Here is a 21,380-nt window from a genome sequence, read left to right on the forward strand (position 1 = left end):
CCCGTGACCTTTATTTTGGCTCCTCTGCAATGCTACAGATCTCCACTGCCAAAACCAGTCTCAAAACAGAAAAGCTGCTACCATCAAAAACATTTACCAGCCAATGAGCCACCTAAAGGCAACAAGCATCTTTTACTACAATAAATCTTCATTACTTCCAAAACAAGTTACACTCTACATGCAAAACAGCTGGAGCATCTCAGCCTGTGCATCTAATCCTTTGGTTATAATTTGCTGTATACACAGGCATGCATTGTGCTACTAAGTGTCAGTGTTTGGGTGAATCAGTCCATGAATACCTACCACCAATACTGTGCTGCCCCATTCAGTATAGGTGTTCTGGGTAGAAGTACTTGAGTAAAGGCAGCTCATACACTTTGATTTTTGTTGTTGTTATTTATATTGCTATTTATCTAAGCAGTAAAACAATCACATTCTATAACTCCATTCTTCTCCCATAATAGCTACATAATTTTATTTTATTTTTATATAGAAATAAAATATATATTCACATATATTTTGCACATGTACACTTATTTTTTTTTTGAGTGGAGTCGCAGTGTACATATATAAGTGGTCCGGGTGGCTGTGGTGCAAACTTCTTGGATATTTTAGAAAATAGTGTCATTGGGATAATTCAGACTTACCTTGTGGAAGTAATAGTGAGCTTGGATCACACATGTCCTTCCTTACTTTTTGGTTGTTGTTTGGCTGGGCAGCTAGAGGTGGCCTGAGGGTTAGTTAATGGGAATTCCTCAAAAAAGAAAAAAGATACGAACTATGCCACAGAATCCAGCTGCAGCGGATCGACAGTATCATCTCATGATCACAGTCGGGTTAGAGTTGTACAGGAAGCACCTAAAAGCTAGTGCTAACTTTGTGGAGTTGGAATAAATTGGAAGATTGAGCGTGTAGCCATATAGGAGGTGATTTCTTAAAGGGGCTTTACTTTGAATACTTGTTAAGATGTAGCTGTAACACAGGTCATATGCTAAAAGAAATGATGCTTGGATCAGATACTGTTAGATGATATGAAATTCCACACCCACCTGAGTACTACTGATTCAAAAATGTTTTGTCAAGTTCTGAGATTTAAGCACTTCTGCCATTTAAAAAAAAATCACTTAAGAATTTTTGCTCATGTCTGAGTGTGCCTCCTGTAGTGACCAGTGCAGTGATGCAGTTATGTGATATCTTTAAAGCTAGGCTGTGTCTGAGATTTTATTATGGCTCTTTTCTTTAAAAAAAGTTACAATATCCTTGTGTTTTCCAGGTATTTTTCTTCATACGGCAAGGGAATAAGATCTTTTTCTGAGGAATTCCTTTACAATCTTCCTGCTATAGTCAATAATAGTCCTCCAGGATAGAAATAAATTTTCATCTTCATATCCATCTACCCTGTGGGAGATGAAATTCTGTAGAAAGGTCTGTTACACTGATCTGCCAAACTTCTCTTTGCTTCATAAAAACATCTAATCTCTCTGATTCTAACGTACAGAAAAACAGGAATTATTACATGGGAGCAGAGTCCCCCCCTAGCCCATTGTCTCTGAAAATATTTCATTTACAAAGCTTGGGATCAGCAATGATCAATGTCTCACCTGCCAGGGAAGGATAATGTGTTGACATACTTTCTGAACTGAATTTTTACTCAACAGCCCGATTACTCTGTCCGTGGCTCCATCTCAGCCTTCCTTCTTCCTTTTATTTTATTCTAAGTGAGATAAGTACCAGTTACATCTGTTTCCAAGCAGAAGTATTCAGTTTCTGTATGACGCTAAGACACAGATGTTATGAAAAGAAGAACTGTAGTATTTTCCTGCACCAGGAGTAGGAAATTCTTTAGATGTGGTCTCCTACTCTCCTCAGTTAAAAGGACTGCTCTGATACTAGGTGGAAATCTTCGCAAAGGTTTGATGTTTCCTTGGGGTATAACTTGAGTCTGCACTGACGATAGTTGATAGACATTAGGCTGGTATTGAAGAGCACTATGTTGAAATGCAGGAATCTGAAATCATTGAAACCTATTCTTTTCGGTTTCCTTTTCTTTTTTTTTTTTTTTTAAATACATGTTGAATACTCAATAGAAAAGCTTATACCATTTAACAGTTGAGTTTATTCTAAATTCTGATCCCTATTGTATACACTGTCAGCCTTTTCTCACCTTCGAATAACCATGTATTAGTGTTTTCTATACCTGCAGAGCTGTTCATGGCAATTACTTTGCTGTGTGAACTGCAGAAAAGGGTATACAGATTTTCTATTGCCATCTTTAAGAAGTTTTGCATATATTAAATAAAAATGCTTTCAGTTGACTCTCCATATATGAATGTATTTTTTAATCCATGAGCTAGGGTATTTCCATTATGCCCTTGTAATGTTTGTAAATCTTCATTTAAAACCTCGGTCAGTAATTTTATGAACTGCATCTCTATGCAGATGCCATTCCTGTTAATCAGCCATGACACAGTTAAAAAAAACTAGTGTGGATATCCTTTACCTTGCATTCTTACCAAACATAGAGTTCTGCCTGGGAGGACCAGACTAGTAGCAGGCCATATATATTTCGTTTTAACTGTTATTCTTCTTTTTATAAGGTTGGTAGTTGTGAACATGTGAGAAGTGAATTTTAGGGGCAATTATGTGACTTTCATAAGACACTTCATGCAAGATTTATTTATGGGAATATATGGGTTTTCAGGACTGCATCCAAAAATAGCATTTTAATCACTGTTGTCTGGATAAGAAGAATTATCCATGTAATTAGTTTCAAATTAACTTGAAAGGTGTTGCTTAACTTGTCTAAATTCCATCTGAGAGACAAATAAATAAATACAAATTTGCATTTAAATGATTTTTAGAAATACTTGAAGTTTTAAATACCGTCGTAGATAATTTACTTCATATTCACACATTTATTTCACTTTCCAGTTTGGAAAGCGTGAACTGAAGGCTTGAACCCTTTATATGGCTTTAAGATTAGAAGGTTCACAGTTGAATTAAAGTTTCCTTGGGCTCCTTCATTTCATGCAGAAACTGGGAGGGGAAAGTTGGAGCTCAGGAGCTATTGGTTTATTAAAACAACAGGGGCAGGAAAAACCTGACTCAGAATGGGACATAGATCTAGGCTGATGGAAAAAAGCCCTGCCATATTTAAGTAGGTACAACAATAAAATATGTGTAGCTGAAGAGGGAAAGGTTGGCCAGCTATTAGTTGATTGGTTCCAGAAAATGGAGTGTGAGGTGCAGCCAGCGCATGGAACTGCTGATACTGGTAGTATTTCTCACGATTAGCAAGAATAAGAGAAGGGCATTCCTGATCACCTAGACAGTAATGCTGGCTTAGTAGGCAGTGTCTTTCACTGGCTGTGGCAGCCAGAGCTCTCTTAGACCAGGAAATAAGCACTACTGGCTGATAGGTCTTGGCTCCGCAGGGTCAACCAAGATTTATTTCCCTGACCCCACACACTGCATTACCATGGACTGGAAGCTGCATATCCTACTCCATTGCTAGCCAAGACTACTTTCCTCTAAGTCTTCACACATTTTAATTTGGAACCGTAACACTTCATTCCCAGAATCATTCAGAATTGCTAATTATTGAAATATTCCTACTTACAACAGTGTTTGTATAACTGTGATTCAGAGCAATTTAATTAATCATTAAAAACATAAAAAATTTTATACTACTCTCATACATATCAGACTCCTAATAGTATGTTTACAGTGCTTTGTACTTCAGATAATCCTGTTGAAATCTTTGGAGCTGCTTGTCATGTGTATATTAGTTAACGCAAGTAAGGATGGCTGAGCCTAGCACATAATCATAATAATAAACAAAATGTTCTTGTCAAGTACAATGAGAGAAATCAATTGCTGTGCAATAATTGCTATTCAAAGTCATGGTTTTAGAAAAATAATTGTTCAATTATTTTTATTTTAGAATTGTGCTTGCTTTATAACATATCAATTAAAATGTGCTCTATTTGCCAATAAAAAGATAGTAAATAATATGTCAGAAAAACAGTTCTTAGAAAAACAGTATATGTGATCTCTTAGGAAACTTTTACAATACTAATTTAAAAACATTAACTTGGATAAGAGACTCATTTTCTTTGCATGTGTCTACATTAAAAAGCTTTTTGTCATCTTTTTTTTTCCTGAATACTATTATTTTTTGTTCATGCTTAAAAAACCCCATAGTTAATATGAAAGAGAAACATAAATGCAGTGTAGGTTCACAGTTAAGATTGCCGTTTAGTGAAGTGTACATTTTTGTGCTCTTGGCAAAGGTAGTGAGATTAAGGGGCATGAGGTTTGTGGATCTAGAGGGATATTTAACTATTGTCACACTCAGCACAGCGGGGTTCAAGTAATTAAGCAATAGTTGCCTTGATGGCCCCACTCCTATTTTCAGAGAAAGACTTGGGAGGGGCTTTTAAAGTATGTGTAAGTATACGCATGTGGGCAGTCAGTGAGACCTATGCACCTAAGCAACTTTATGAAAGTAATCTTTGGGTGTTTAGGTCTCTATTAGTAAGCAGTATGGACTAATAAGAGATCATCTGTTGAGTAAAATGGTGCTGAGGACCTGACATCCACACTATATGCATCTTGTCATTTTTTTGCTTTGGACTAGCTCTAGTTTAGTTCCATGGACTGAAAGCCCATTTGTGTCTGGAATGTACATTGCACATCTTCCAGTTCAGTTTCTACATCATGAGCTCCAAGATTGCTCCACAGTATGAGCCAAAGCACAACAGTGGTGACAATCGGGGGATTTGTTCCAAAGCCCACTCCAGATCCAGAGTAAATCAGCAACGCAGGCATACCCCTAGGAGTCTAAGGACCTGTCTACCGCATGTGTTTGAGCATGGTGACAGTATAACGATGGTAGTGTGACGCTGCAGCCGAGCTAACAGACCATCGGTTTTCTTGTGAGCTGTTAGAATAGTCTTGGCAAACTGTGCTGGCACAGATATGTTGATCCAAAGGTGAGCTTAACCGGGGATAGCTTAAGAGACTGCACTATGCTCAGCTGTGTGGAGCCGCTGTACTTTGTCCCCTGTTGTAAGATGAGTAAATGTGATGGGTGCTTGAAGTAGAATCCCACACAGTTTTTAATTTTAATAGGATTAAAAGTATACTAGATTTAAAGTAAAGTTTGAAAAAGTGTTTGCTTTCATCCAATATGGAAATTTATGCTGAATTATTATGCAAATTAGTGGCTTAAGTAAAATCATAGAAACAACAATTATTCATGCATGAATGTTTACATACATTTTTGGACATTTTAATTTCTCTTTGCATGTTAAATAATAAGAGAATGAGAAAAGACATAGAGAAGGATGGAACATTTTGTTTTGTTCTATTTACCTTCCATTTACAATATTGGTCCTTAAAATACTTATATTTGATTCATGAAATAGTTCCTTTTACATCACTGCAAAAATAAGTACAGTATTTCATTTTAACGCAAGTACTCTTTTGATACAGTATGTAACTTACAGGCATTAATATGTAATGAAAAAAAAGGAATTCTGTACTGTATTTATAATGCAGTCATAGAGCTTAAGGCACAAATGTGTCATCAATTCATCTAGTCCAACCACACTGACCATTACATTTCACAGATTTTCCCCTGTATTTATCCCTGTAATTTGAGATTGTTTAAAGACGATCTACAGGTTTCGTTTTAATTTACAGATACCAAGCAGCAACGTATCCACTAATTCCCTTTACGGTTTGTGCTAGTGATTAATGTTAGTTTTTAGTCTGCCTCCGAATCACACACAGAGAAAATCGTTTCTCAGTTGTGGAAAACGCTGCCCTCTTACTCCTCAGCCAGGTCTGTGAACTCCACTAAGTACGTCTAAATATGAGCTCTGTAAGTTAAAAATGTACTCTGTACATTGCAAAAATAGTTACACAGGCAGCAATTATTCCTTGCAGTTTTCCTTTTCTGTGTTCTATTAAATGAGTATTTCTTTTTGCATAGTACCTAGAGCCCTTCTGGGAAGATCATCTGTCTGGCCTAGACCTTTTTTACTGCTAGACCCTGTTGTTCTCTTGCAGCCCTTCCTTGGCCACTTCCCTCTGCTGCATTGGACATAATCTACTTATATTCAGGCTTCCTCTTCAGTTCATCCGTTCTCTTAATTGTTTATTGTCTCCTACTTAATCCTAAGATGATAACTGTCAAACAGCCTGTAATACACACCACCTATGACGAACTGCTCATTTTCAAGGATGCTTTTTTAGTGTTTCCCCCTATTTTGTTCCACATGGTTTGAAGGGGCAACTGTGGAAAGCTATGTCATTATCTTCTGGCAGATCATTTCTTTGTTCTAGAGGCTACAAAATCCTGATAATGCTTGGGCTGCTGTGGTTTTAAGTGTGTCTTAGCATGATAATTGTCTTACTGGGAGGATTTACATTCATAAGTGCAGAAAGTCATTCACTCTGTACTCTGGGTCAGCGTTTCATAAGCCATCTGCATTGCAAAGGCATTTATCTGTTTATTCGATGTCATTCAGAGTCTCAGCTAGAGAGTCAGAAATGGTGGACCAACCATGTGGACGAGTCTGTGTAAGCACATTTATTTTTTGTACTCCCTGTTTACCATCTATCTGTTTTCTGTATCTTACATTATCTGTTCATTGCAGCATAGTCAAATCTTTTTTTCGGTATATGTAACATTATTTTATGATACAGAAAATCAGTCATAATAATGTCTGAGTTTAGTTCAAATGTGTCTGCTTCCAGCCATTGTCTCTTACCATGCGTTTCTGTGCCAGATGAATGACAGCCTTGGTATTTTCTCCCCATGGAAACTCGTATGCACTGTAGGCAAGTCACCACTTGATCTTTTTGAAAAGTGAAATGATTAAGCTTGTTAAATCACTGTCAGTAAAAGATTTTCTCCAACCGTTGAATATTTTTTGTGATTCTTCTCTCTATTCTCTCCATGTTTCCAACCTCCTTTAAAAAAATGCAAATACCAGAATTTCAAGAACAAGTCTGATAGTATCTGTTTTGGTGATACCTTGTAGAGTGATAAATTAATCTCCCAAGTGCTGCTTACTGCTGCGCACCTGAGTGTCTAAGGTTGTTTTAATCCTTTTTATTTCAGTGTCTCAGGAGCAATTCAAACTGAGTTGATCATTCACACTGATCTCTAAATTATTTTGGGAATTGCTTCATTCCAAGGGGAATGCATATCCTTTGCTTTCTAAATGAGGCCTGGATTCCTTGTCCTTGTAAATACAACTTAGCAGTCATTGTGTTTAAAAAAAAAAAAATTAAAAAATTGCTGAAATAGGTCCAGTTGACCAATTGGCACACTGTATGAGTTCTTTGTCCTCATGACCATTAACCATTTTTTTCCAGTCTTTGTGTCATGCATAGACCTCCCAGCTATTATATATCAGTCTCATCAAAACTAACTGGATCTGACACTCTGGGAACCTTGCAAACCCATCTAGAAATTTCCTTTTCTCATGTTGGTCCCCTTCTGACAATTTCTTTTTTAGCTGTCACCTGGGCAATTTTTAATTAATTTATTTTGCACTGCACTGATCTCTATTTTGCCACACTATTTGTGATTGTGCTTTCTTCTCTTATATCTCTGTCTCAAGAAAAGAGCTAAGAAGTATACTGGGGGGTTGGAGAGCATCCATCTATACTTGTCCTGCTGTTATACTGTTTCCCTATGATGTTAATGTCTTTATTACGTCTTCTTTCAACTCCCTAATGTTTCAAAACCAAAATGAGCTTATTTCTACTACCATTCCATTCCCCTAGCCAAGTGGACTGCACTCCTTCATATGTTTTTAGTTCAACCTTGTGTTTTTGAGATGAGGTGGTGGTTGCTTCAAGATATAGACATACTATAGATTTATGCACTGGCATCCCAATGCTTTCTGTTTTGTTCTTTGTTCCTTTCCTGATCTCTCCTAACATCCTATTTGCTGTTTGGACTGCCACTAAACATTCAGTTGATATGTTCAAAGAACTATCTGCAATGACTTCAAGACCATTTTCTTGCGTGGTAATTGCTAATTTAGAACCTATCATTGTGTATTTCTAGCTAGAGACTTTTTTTTTTTCTTGTGCACATTGCCTTCAGTTCATTGGCACTGAATTTAATTCTCTTATTTTATTGCCAAGTCACTCAATATTGTCAGATCCTTTGCAGTCAGCTTTAATTTTTATTGCCCTAAATAAACGAAGGCTATTATCTCACCACAGTCTGGAACCAGGTTAGTTTGACAAAATCTGTTTTCCATGTCTGTCTTCTCTTCGTTAACATGAATTTTGATATTTTTTTTCTTTCTGATTATTTATATTTAAAAAAAAAACAGAGAAGAAACTCAAATATTTCATGTTTACTTGCCAAGAAAAGATCATACAAAAGTGTTAAGTAAACATTTCACATTATCAATGCTATAATTTCCAATTATTTATATTATTTTATGGGTATGTCTTTGAAACACTTGTTTCTGATTTTGACTTTGCGTGTAAACTAAACAATGTTTTGACTGATGACAGAAAAGTACAATGCGTGACCCAACTCCATTGATGTACAGAGCACAGAAGCAATTTGGCTGCAGTTTTTCAGCCAGAACTCTCAAGTTTTTTTCTTCTACTAGCTTAAGAGAATTGTTCAAGAAATTAATAAAGGTGAAGGACAGAATTTTCTAAGGAAAGAGATTCTGTTCCTGTTCATAATGAAGCAGTCACACAGTGCAAGGCTCTCTTAGTTTCTTGTGTCCGGTTCTCTTGAATACATTAATCTTTTTCAAATTCCAGGAGCTTTGAGTTCATCATTCTAAACAGAGCTGCTGATGTTTCCCTAATTTATTTTTTTGGAAGGACTATAGAGGAGGAGTAGAGTAAGTGAGATGGCTTACCCTTACTTCAAGCACAGCATGCTAATTTATAGCAACATGTCAGTACTCTGATGTTGCCCCTAAGCATCTGTTGCAGTTACTAGCTAGACAGTACAGTAGGGAAAACATTTCTGGGAAATGGTATTTGTAAGCAGCTATTGGTTTAAAAAGCTTAAAAGATATTGCTGCGAAAGTGGATTCATTCTGTTGGTCAGTGGGGTTTTTTTGTTCTGCTTTTTCCTAGACACCACATATAAATTCACAGTCAACTTATGCTTGCTTTCAAAGGAGACTGGAGAAAGGGAGACAGCCAAAGACAAATTTTAAAAAATGAAATCAGTGCATCAACTGGAGTGATGCATTAAATAAAAAGGTGAACATTCTGTGATGACCAGTTTCTGTCATAACATTCCTTGTGCTACTTAGATATTTTGTTATAAAAAACTCTTAAGAGAAATTCTTCTAGTAAGAAATACTGTGTTAATAAAATGGTGTAGCAATTAAAATGTTCTTATTGCATTAGTTCCTTTCAGCGAAGACCCAGGTAGAAAGATGATTTACACTGAGATTCATTAAAGTATAAGGTTGAGATTTCTCTTCTGAATTCCCTAGGGTTCTTGAACCAGCACTTACCCTATCACATCCTTTTATTACAGATTGTTGACTCTTCCAACAATTTTCTATTGGCAGAATGGTTCTTAGATATGCTGAACTGTTCTGATCCATTGATCAGAACCAATCAAAATTCCAAATACCTTCATTTTTTAAAGGATCTGTGCCAAGAACCAATAAAAGCTCAACGTCGTATTTAAAATGGCCCTACAAGGAGAGAGGGAGAATATATCTTCCTTTCCATAAAAATCCCTAAGTCCCAAAGAGCATTAAAAAACTGCTAAAAAAATGCTGGTGGTTGACATTGGCTGTTAAGAGGAAAGTCAAACTTTACATCTAGAAACAGATCCTTTAACAATTTTTTCCTTTCAGGTTCAGAACAATCAGCCTTCTTGGAGCTAAACAGACAGAATTAAGTGTCATAAGTAAAAAATCAAGCTGTTAATTTTAATTGAGCATTCTATGTCCAAACCACTTTATATATTTGGTACTTTTTTCTTTCAAACTGGGTCTCACTCTGGCAGGCTTTCTCAAGGGTGTTCAAAGAAGAAACTGATAAAAAAGGATTTTGAAAGCTCGTGGTGAAAAGAGTTTTAAGTGAATAAGACACTGATAGGAAGGCATATTGATTTGTATTACTTCAACCATCAAGGATAGCTTGTGTTATGGAGAGTGAGTTTTGAACATACTCAGAGAAATGGTACTTTTTGTTGTTAAATATTCAGTGGTACAGCTGATTCTGTTGCTTGCAGACCAAGGAATGATTGGGTGCTTTCATTCCATTACCTTAATAGTGACATTAAACTACAGTTGCCATAAACTGGTTTCTAATAGTCTCCACATTACGGATAAATATTGAATGCCATGGGCTGTTATTTCTGGAGATGTGTCTTCTAGGTCATAATTACAGTTCTGTTTACAGCATGATACAGGGGAACATCGGTGTTACTGCATGGATAATAATTATATTTTGCATTTATGCACCGCACTCCACTGAACTATACTACTTCAGGGAGTTCTTGATAGTTCCCATATTAGTTAAAGAATTCATTTTGAAGCTTTTTGGTAAAAAAAATTAAGGATGACTAGTATAATTCAATAGTTACAGGTTTGTAATAATTGCAAATGCACAGCAGATGTGCTAACATGACTGAAAGTTCTTCACACAAGTAAAAAATCCAGATATTTTTATAAAAAACTGTCTAAATAAATTATAAGATGTTCTGACTGCTTACATTAGGTGTCAACTTTAGAAGCCTTTTGTCAGTATCCAGAGATTCACTAAAAGAGGTTGAGAATTCAATGATCTTTCTACAAAAATCCTCTATGGACTAAATGTTACAAATACAAAACTATTGGAGCAAGAGAGAAGGCATATGCTCCGATTGTGAACTGCAGAAGTTTAATAATTTTGATATGTTTTTTTTCTTCTTCTGTTGTGTCTTTGGGACTGTAACGTGGTAATGTTCTTTGGGACGTTTTCCCTGGGCGATTCGCTATAGAAATACTCAATTTGATAAAACAGACCTATTGTCATGTGCAAACCTGGTTCCTCAAACTAATTATACTCCCTGCATAGTTATCATTCCTGCATCCCAGGAAATTATTCAGAATTCACAAACTGAGAGAAGTATAAATCGGTATCATTTTTTTGCTATAGTTCATCCTCTTTTTCCATCTGCTGAATGTGGAACGTGCGGTGCATATTTGTTGAGACTGTTGTGGGTATGTGGATAGTTGTAATGGAGCTTATCCCATGCCAATGGAGACAGTAATAGCATTTTATGGAGACAACCACAGCATCAGAGGTGTGCATTCTCTTTTGAGTTTGAACTTGGATGGTTGACTGTTGTTTGTCATCCTGGTAGAGTTTAGTTTTCCTCTATTTTTGTGGGTTTTTTTCCACGCTTAAATGTATTTTCGTTACCTTTGATACCCTAAAAACATAAGCTTTTTCAGACCATTATGTTACAATTACCTTTTTTTTTTTTTTGTAATTGCAGTTGTTTCTTATCCTTACTGCTGGTAGCTGCTGTCGTTTGGAAAATCAAACAAACCTGTTGGGCTTCTCGACGGAGAGAGGTATCAATAACTTTAAGATTACTGTTGTAGTTTTATATTTCAGAATAAATTGAGAGCTTTGATGGACAATCGCATCTCCACTTTTCTCCTGTATACACAATTTAAATATCCCTCTAAACATTTTTTTTTTTACCTTGGACTTTTTATGCTAAAGAAAACTTTGTTTCTTCCTCCTGTCAAAAATTAAAGAAATTGCAGCACTAGGTTGCAGAAAGCTATATTTTCTTTATGGTGGAATATTTAGAATAGAATAGAATAGAATAGAATAGAATAGATTAGATTAAATTAGAATCGAATCGAATAGAATAGAATAGAATAGAATATTTCAGTTGGAAGGATCATCTAGCCTGACCACTTCAGGGCTGACCAAAAGTTAAAGCATTTTAATAAGGGCATTGTCTAAATGCCTCTTAAACACTGGCAGGCTTGGGGCACTGACCACCTCTCTGGGAAGCCTGTTCTAGCATTTGACCACCCACTCAGTAAAGAAATGTTTCTTAATACCTAGTCTGAACCTCCCCTGACGCAGCTTTGAACCATTCCCACGCATCCTGTCACCGAGTACCAAGGAGAAGAGATCAGCACCTCCCTCTCCACTTCCCCTCCTCAGGAAGCTGTGGAGAGCAATGAGGTCGCCCCCCAGCCTCCTTTTCTCCAAACTAGACAACGCCATAGTCCTTAGCCACTCCTTATAGGATATTCCTTCCAGCCCCTTCACCAGCTTTGTTGCCCTCCTCTGGACGCATTCAAGTACCTTAACATCCTTTTTAAATTGTGGGGCACAGAGCTGCACACGATACTCAAGGTGAGGCTGCACCAATGCTAAATACAGAGGGATAATCACCTCTTTTGACCAGCTGGTTATACTGTGTTTAACGCATCCCGGTATTCTCAATAGTCTCAAAATAGCAGTGCAAAAACATTGGTAAGTTGAGTGAACACGGAGGATCATAGTGTAACATCTCCAACTTTCTAGGCAGCTATTTGATGCTGTCACTTAGGCCGTGTTGTTATCAACAGTCATTGGAACATATAGTAGGAGACAAACCTCTCTGCAAAGACCTTATACTTTTTTGGTTTTTTTCTCTTTTTTGTTTGTCAATTTTTTGTTGTTGTAAGCAAAATTCTGTCTCTATTAAGATCAGTAGTTCTGTCCCTAAAACCATGGCACAATTGAAGCTCTTCAATAAATACTCGTACATAAGGTCACCCTATTCTTTTGTTGTCTAAATCGTTATACCTGTGTTGGAAAATTTGGCCCAAATATTTGTTCTTACCTGTTTAACAAATGATTAAACTTATATGAGATTAAACTTAGGTTATGTATACTGCTACATGTATATAGCTTGATTCAGATGATGTATACTGATAGTTGCATATTTAATTTTGTTCTCATAAATAAGATGTGTAATTTTTAGACAGTGATTTTTTCCCCTTGAAGCTTCTAATCTTGATAATTTTTGGAAACAGCACTTGCTTAATGGTACTGTAATCTAGATTTAAAATAAAAAGCCGAGTATTTCTAATTAATTAATTTTTCTTAGTATACTGGCATCATGAATGTTTAAATAACTTTTTTTTTTTTAACTGTAGCTCTACAGGGAATTTATATATGCTTTAAAAGTGCCAGGTAACTAGCACTTACAATTTTCCTTCACTGAAATTATAGCGTACTAATGCCCAGGTTTAGCTTTGAACTGGTGCTACAAAGAAAAATGTGTATTATTGTAGTTATTTCATTTAGGTGTTTTTTTATTCAGGTGAATATTATAAAGCATATTCTCTCTCTAAGGGCAACTGCTCATATATTTGTTATTACTTGCAAAATACAGATGAAAGTTACTTTAAACTACAGTATTCTATTCAACTTATTTCGTTTGAATGTCTCAATACTTAACTTGTTAACAGTTCTGTGCAAAATTGTGTTGTGATGGAATGTAGCAATTCTTTGATTTAATTTCTCACGTTAATAAGGTTGTTTTATTGACATGTTTAAGAACAAATATGAACACATGAGTTTACAGATCTAGGGGGTCTAATCTGTTTTCCATGGTTACTCCCCTAGATGTTTGAAATATAGTATTTTTAATGTAGTCTGTAGGCATCATCCTAAAAAGAACACATTCTCATATAAAAAGTTTTTGAAGTTTTCCAAGTTTCATTTTCCTAATGTCACCAAAAACATTTCTAAGACTGTATGAAACCTCATATAAGCTGACTGATAAATACAACATAAACATAAATCAGTTTCTTTGGAAGAGCAAAATAGAAAGAAATACTTGGCAACTGGATTAAATCTCTCAGAGGTCCATGCTTCAGTTCTGATCCTTGGTTTTCCTTGAATATAACTAGAGAAACTTAGTTGTCTCTCATTCAGAAATATTCCTTGATTAATTTCAAAATTGCATGAGTATGTATTTCTTCCTATTTTAAATGAGGTGTGAAACAGTACCTAAAGTGTGGTAGCATTATGAATTGTAAATGTTTAAGCAAATCTCCTTTATTTTCATTGCTATTGCACATCAGCAGCAGTTCATGTAAAAGTTTTCGGTAATGCTCCGCTTAATATTTTCCTTTAATCTAGATCAGAGAACTTGTTTTTATAGGTAGCATTTTTTGTAAAGTTTTGGAATTAAGTGTTACAAATAAATTGTATGAATAACATACAAGTAGAAGGCAACCTAGTGTTGAAAAGAATTCTGAACTACCTACTTTTAAAGCCCACCCATTTAGGTAAGTGAGCTTTCCATCTCTTTCATCATTCTTGAAAGACAGGCATGTTTTACTCTTTAGATGTTACTTTCAATATGGACACAAACTACAGTAAGAAGTGAAATTTAACAAGAACACAAACAAATATGAAAAAGCATGCTGCTAATAGCTATTCATCCATTTATTGTTTGTCCCAGTCTGTTTTCCCCTAGAGGAGGAGAAACTTTACTATCCAGTTCTTGTGATCTTTTAGTAATGAATTTTATCAGGCTGTTGAGGTAAGCAAATAGTTTTTTGAAGTTTTGGTAGACTTCTATGTGTAGCTGAAAATTCAGAACTTTGTCCTCTCTTGCCTTCTGACTTTAATGCTTGGCTAAATTGGGTCATTATTGATTCCAAATGGAATGTAGCATGGCCTTAATCCAATACAGAGCAAGAGCAAGTTGTTTGCATTGTGTAGTGGGAATGTCTCGATTTTCCCATGAATTTAGAAATTTTCTCTCCAGTTTCTTTCCTAATTCATTGCTCATTGAGCAAATATTTGCTTTCCACTGCTCAGAGCACTGCCCAAATCTTACTGAGCAGTTCATTTGAATTTAGGCTCTATTATATGTACATTTAAGAAACTATTATACGTATATGAAAATAAATAAATAAATTGTGTCTTCCAAAAGACTTTAACTGATGTTTGTCAACACTGAATTTAACTCCTCTTTTCCCATATCTATTGGTCTTTCTATTTAACTAGTTGAAATCATTTTTCCCTAAGCCAAGTCCTTGAGTTTTGGTAAATTTTTTTACTCATAACAAAATTTTGGTTCTCAACTTTTTCCTACTTACATTACTGTCTCTTAAGATATACTTTATCTAAGGCTTTTTGAACATCTATGTTTATACTTTAACTCCTGGCTGAGCTTCTCTTCTTTCCTGCTTTCTGAAAGAGCAAGAAACACTAGATAGACTCTCTCTCACCTTATACCATCAAAGTTACTCACCTTCTGCATTGAAAGAAAATGGGAAGTATCATTCTTTTATTTCATATTTCCAAGAAGATCAATGAAACTTTGAGCAGGAGAACATGAACAACCTCCTGCCTGGCATCCCTTGACACCTTCCCCCACCCATCCCTCCCATGGATCTGTGACATTTAAAACAAGGTTTTTAAGAAAGGCTGAAGTAAGATAGTGAAATATTGCTTATCTGAGAGAGCTTGATCCTTGAAAGGAATAATGCAGAATGTTATGAGATTATTTCCAAAGCATTATTCTTATGGCATTATCTTTCTGGAGAAACAAACCAGAGGGAACTGGGAACATTCTCATGGGTACCAAACCTCAAATTCCTACTTACAGAGCAGGATAACGTTTGCAGGCAAGCATGGAAATTCATGTAAGAGTAGACAAAAGGCAAGATATATTTGTTTGTCAAATAAGTTAAAGAAGTTCCTAAGTATTGCAAAGTTTAGGAGCAGCAAAGCATTTTTTAGAAGAGTCTTATACTACATAAAAAGATCAGATACATACTCTAGGTTTTAATGTCTCATCCTTCTTTTTCCTCCAAAGATTCACAAATCTTTCTACCAGTACCTTTCTCGGTGAAATTTCACTTGTTAGTTCACTGGGTGAAAAACAGAGAGCTGTCGTTTTCTGCCAGAAGATTTGTTAGGCCTCTTGCATTTTATACCCAGAATTCACCCAAGAACCCATCCATGAAGTTTCAATCTGACTCTGTTTTCCTTCTTTATACAAAAAACTGATACATCACTCAGATTTACTAAATAAGAAAATTGAAGAGAATATTATTTGTTGTCTCTGCATGTTTCATATCTAAAGTATTCATTCAATCTTCTGTTGAGAATGGGTAGAAGAGAATCTGTTCATAGATCATTTTACTGAAAAGCTTGATAGGTTGCTTGACAGTTTTGTAGTGGCTCAAACATTTTGTTTCATGAACTTCTTCCGACTGAAAGGCACCACACTGCACATAAAATTTGCATCGAAATGATTTCTTATTAATAGTGTGTCGAACTTTTCTTTTTGCTGACAAGATTACACTGAGGTCACTAACAAAGCTCATACAGATGGGATTATAAACCACACAGCTTCTAGTTGAGGTATTTTAGCAAAGTATTTGTCCTTCATAAGGTAAAGCATTTGTTGCTCAGATACCCTTCGTACTATTCATTCAGCCAGATGTTTTAAAGAATTGTTACCTTTAATCCAGAATCATGCAATCACTGATGTCCATACAGACATACTCTTCCTCCCCTCTACCAGACACACACAAAATACATTCATGTGCCAATGTGTCGTGTGTCATTACATACATTTGTGTATATAGGATCAGTCAGTTAGTTAAAATGCAGTTTTACATCTTTTCTTATGAAAACCTCTTTTTTACGTATTATTATAATTACACACTAGAAAGAGCTTACATATCTTAAAAAGATGACTTAGAATCTTATTTCCTCATGTAATACACTATAAGTGTCTTGAGAAATGAGGAAGTAATGCATGATTGCACATTCATGTAAAAATGTTTGAAAGCATGGTATTATATCTGTAAAGTGCTTGCCTGACTTTAAAGGTTAATATCATTCCTTTATTGGAATTTTCATGTTTATATATAGCATTTCATTATACAGTCAGCTGTGCACCATTTGCCTGTCTGAAAGAATAGCATATACAAGCATAAAAACATGGAATAATAGAGAATGCTTGCTTTATACAGTGTGTGGGTGCCACACAAATTATTGGTTCATTTTATTAAATAAGCTTATTTTGTTTAAACACCCCCCCCCCCACCTTTCTAGCCTTAATTTTAATATCAAGGTAGTTTTATTCTCTTGGATATTCAAAGATTCTTAAAAACACACAAATGAAACTGAAATAGACTACTTCTTAATAACAGTAACAATTCATGTAATAGCTCTAGGCTCATTTCTATGGTAACCCTAAATAAGAACAAGAAAGTTCGGTTATGTTGATAGTACTAATGAATGTAGACAATATGTGAATTTCAGCTAGAGCTTTTTTACTTTATATTCTAATGACACTTGCATTTTTAAAGTATTCCTTTTAGAAAAGGCAATAATGGCTTTTGGTGTATGTAATAGTGTTTATGGAATGCAACATGTTTAGTTTAGGAATATTAATACACATAGAATGTGGTGTGTTCTTGAACAACAAATGAAGGAGCAAAAGGAATACTTTGGTTCATCTATATGTTTTAATGTGGGCAAGGGACCACGATTAGCAGATGTAAGGAAACCAAGAAATGTTAATAAATATCAGTAAAGTACCCCAATGTGTAATATTATTCACGTGTGTAGGTGTCTACAGGATTATATGCTTTACATTTAAAAGTTGTTAACCTCACAGATCGCTTTTCTGGTAGCTTCTTGTCTGTTGCTTAGCAAATATCTTACACAACTATATGTACTTACTCATAGACTGTGTGAGTAATCCTACTGAAGTCAAAGTAGGTATTCATAGGACCAGAATCTCAACTTGTTATATTGCTCAAGCTCTTCTAAAATCAATAGACCTATGACTGCTTATTTCAACTGTGGATCTAGTTTTATTGAGGATAACTGGGGCATTTATTTTAGGCTGATGTTTTCTGCATTCTCTCCAACCTAAAATTTAGGTTCCTCTCTGAATGAACCTTTCAAGTGATATGCCTTATATGTGATATGATAAGTTGACACTAGATCTTGTCTCAGGACTCCCTCTGCAGTCAGTATTAAGAGACACCTCCAAATGACAACTCATCCCACCCAATTTTCGCAGTGTTCACTTTATACTCTGATATTTGTGGGGGGCTGGCTTGTTGTTAATGATATAAATAACCCAATGAGTCAAATCTCCTATACTGAGAGTTTATCTTTGCTTTAATTTTGTAAAATTCAAGTTGTATTTATAATACTATCACTTCATAAAAATAAGCATCTGATTGATGCCTGTATTAGCACTGCTCACATGATGCTTATTCTCTGTAAAGAACAGTATTAAATGGTACCAGTGACAGACTCAATATTATATCGGAAAGATTTATTTTGGGGGGTGAGTTAAACAAAGTTGATCTAATGCAGATATCTCAAAACATCATACAGTGTTAAGAGGCTTCCATGAACAACTATCGTAAGACTAGGGGTGTAAGATTGAAGAGCCCGTCTTAGTTATTGATGGCTGTGTATCTCCTGCCAGAGGCGTTTATCCCAGGAGGTAATCCTAGCTGTCCTGTGTCAACTCAGCTTACGAAGTGACATCTTCAGTAGGAATTCACCATGACCTGACTGCATAGAGTTGACCCAAGTTTTGTTTGGGCCCCACACAGTTCTAAAGCTCTGTGCTTTAGAATAGTGTTAATAGCATTAAAGTAGTATGTAGACTGGAGGAAATTAACTGTACTAAGAAGATCACCGGGGAGGTAGAGATAAAAACAGAAGCCAAATTATGCATAAAGTGAAAATATTCCTTTGAAAACACAACGGGTAGACAATGGAAACCTTGAAGCATGGGATGAATATGTTGTAAGGCAAAAAGTAGTGTTCTGGTTTCCTTTGCAGACCTTCCCTTCCACAAGTTTATCAGTTTCATCTAAAAATCATCCTGTCCAAAGGAGAACTGAAGAACATTATATTATACTATACTTATCTTGTCTCTTGAAGTTGTCTTTCTTTAGAACTCATATAGATATATAATTTTCTTATATATTGTACTACAATATTCTTTGGCAGGATAATTGGCAGGATAATTTTTTTTTTCTTGCTTTTTTTTTAATTAATGCTGAAAAAAATCTGTAAGTTGGAAACAGAGAGCTGGCTTTTGGCTTTACCTTTTCTGGTGACCAAGTTTGGAACAGAAACAGATAAAGCCAAATCAGCTATTCAAGGATGTACACCTGAGCTATGAAAATTCGTTCCTATCTCTAGTACCTCTAGTCCTTTTTTTCTTAAAGTAAGTACATGTAAACATGTTTTTTTGAACAAGTACACGTAAAAGACACTGGAAATCGGGGTGTGTGTGCAGATAAAACACCCGCTTTTAGCTTACACAAGGCATTTATGAAAACTTTCTGACAGTTTGTGTTTAGAAACAGTTTGTTTCTTCATTCCACAAATATTCAGAAGGTAAAGATAACGGATGACAATAGATTTTGCAAGGGAAATTGTGGGCTGCTTCTCTTTATTAAAAAAAAATAAAAATTAGGGAAACCATAAACTAAGTAGGTGTTTTAATTATATCTACAAATGACCAGGAGAAGAAAATTGTTTGCTTTTCTTAACATAATAACCAAAGTTCCTTCTTACATTTGCATAGTGTAGTTAGTCTGAAGAATCCTAAAAGGCAATGTCCTGGTTTTGGCAGGGATAGAGTTAATTTCCTTCCTAGTAGCTGGTACAGTGCTGTGTTTTGGATTTAGGATGAGAACAAAGTTGATAACACACCGATGTTTTAGTTGTTACTAGGTAATGCTTACACTAGCCAAGGACTTTTCAGCTTCCCATGCTCTACCGACTGAGAAGGCTGGAGGTGCACAAGAAGCTGGGAGGGGGCACAGCCAAACTGGCCCAAGGGACATTCCATACCATGTGACGTCATGCTCAGTACATAAACTGGGGAAAGCTGGCCGGGGGGGCCGCTGCTGGGGGACTGGCTGGGCATCGGTCGGCAGGTGGTGAGCAATTGCACTGTGCATCACTTGCTTTGTGTATTATTATTATTATTATTATTATTATTATTATTACATTATTACATCATTATTATTATTGTTATTATTATTTTATTTCAATTACTAAACTGTTTTAATCTCAACTCACGAGTTTTTCTCACTTCTACTCTTCCAATTCTCTCCCCCATCCCACTGGGGGGGACGGGAGAGGAGTGAGCGAACGGCTGTGTGGTACTCAGTTGCCAACTGAGGTTAAACCACAGCAGGCAATAATCAAAACAAATTAATTTCATTATACGTGACTCCTGGGTGAACGCATAGAAGGAAGCTTGGATGTAGTTATTTGTGCTGATAACAGTACTTTAAAATTAATAGTTGTGGTATTCTGTTCAGTAGAATTTATTATCAAAGTTGAGATTTCTAACAATTAGTATAAGATACTGCTGGAGATAATATTGATGTTATAATGGGCTATATTAATTCCTGCTGTCTGTCACAGACCTGGTTAAATCTTGCAAGGTTAAGCTTTCAAGCTAACAGGAAGGTAAAATTAAAGTTTTTTAAGAGGAAGAGGGAACTGGCCAAGATGAAAAAGACTGCCTGAGGCAACTGACCACTTGGCAGAGCCTGAGGAGCCTTTAAGCTGTATGGTCTGAGAGGTTTCCATGGGACTAGTTGTAAACATAAGAGCATTAGGAGAATTTTTAGCAAACTACCTGTCAGGAAAAAGCAGCAGGCAGTGAGAAAGGCAATCCTTAGTGGGGCCCTGGGAAGAAGCCAGATAACTTCTTTTGAATTTCCGAGAAGAAAAGTCGTCTGGATTTGTTTCCACAGTGTTAAAGGAATCAGGAGAGTGAATATGTTCTTTGTAAATAAAGAGGATTGCACCAAAATAGATGATTCATTTTTGTCTCTTAACAAAAACAAAAGAGCAGGTGTTGAATATTGGCCCAAAGTGGTAAGACTCTACTTCATCTGTATTTCCTCAGTGTTTGCAGTATAGTGTCAATTTTTTGTCCACTATTAAAACACAAACAAACCTGCCATTCCCCAAAGCCCTGTAAGAAAGAAGTGAGTGGATTTAGGTGCAAACAACAAAAACGCTTAGAAACTTGGAAGAACTCTGCTATGAAGAGAGAGTGAAAAGGTTTGAGAGTTTACAGTAAGAGCTCTTTGAGAGAAATGCAAATACTCTTCTTTAGTTCCTCCTTAGCTTTTCTCAGAGTTGGGAGCAATTTTAGTGGCACCGGGTAGACAACTTTGGCTCAGGTGAGTCACCTGCAACACAAGAAGCATAAAGGAAACTAAGTCAGAATTGTCCTTCCTCCAAAGAGCAGGGAAGCAACTCAAAGTCCAAGCCTAGAAGACATATATAGTTCCTCTCTCTTATTCTGCTCCTCCTTTCTA

At 35.9% G+C, this 21,380-nt stretch overlaps 1 protein-coding gene across 2 annotated transcripts in view; it reads left to right on the forward strand.

The window, feature by feature from the left end:
- The window catches only part of ATRNL1 (attractin like 1), a 555,427-nt gene that overhangs the window by 307,933 nt on the left and 226,114 nt on the right, over positions 1 to 21,380 (forward strand). For both annotated transcript variants that reach the window (XM_076339089.1, XM_076339090.1), the window contains exon 26: positions 11,507 to 11,585. In XM_076339089.1, coding sequence (XP_076195204.1) covers positions 11,507 to 11,585 — 79 coding nt within the window. The remainder of the gene's footprint in view (positions 1 to 11,506; positions 11,586 to 21,380) is intronic.

This window comes from Aptenodytes patagonicus, chromosome 5 (genome assembly GCF_965638725.1).
Source record: "Aptenodytes patagonicus chromosome 5, bAptPat1.pri.cur, whole genome shotgun sequence".
Taxonomy (NCBI): domain Eukaryota; kingdom Metazoa; phylum Chordata; class Aves; order Sphenisciformes; family Spheniscidae; genus Aptenodytes; species Aptenodytes patagonicus.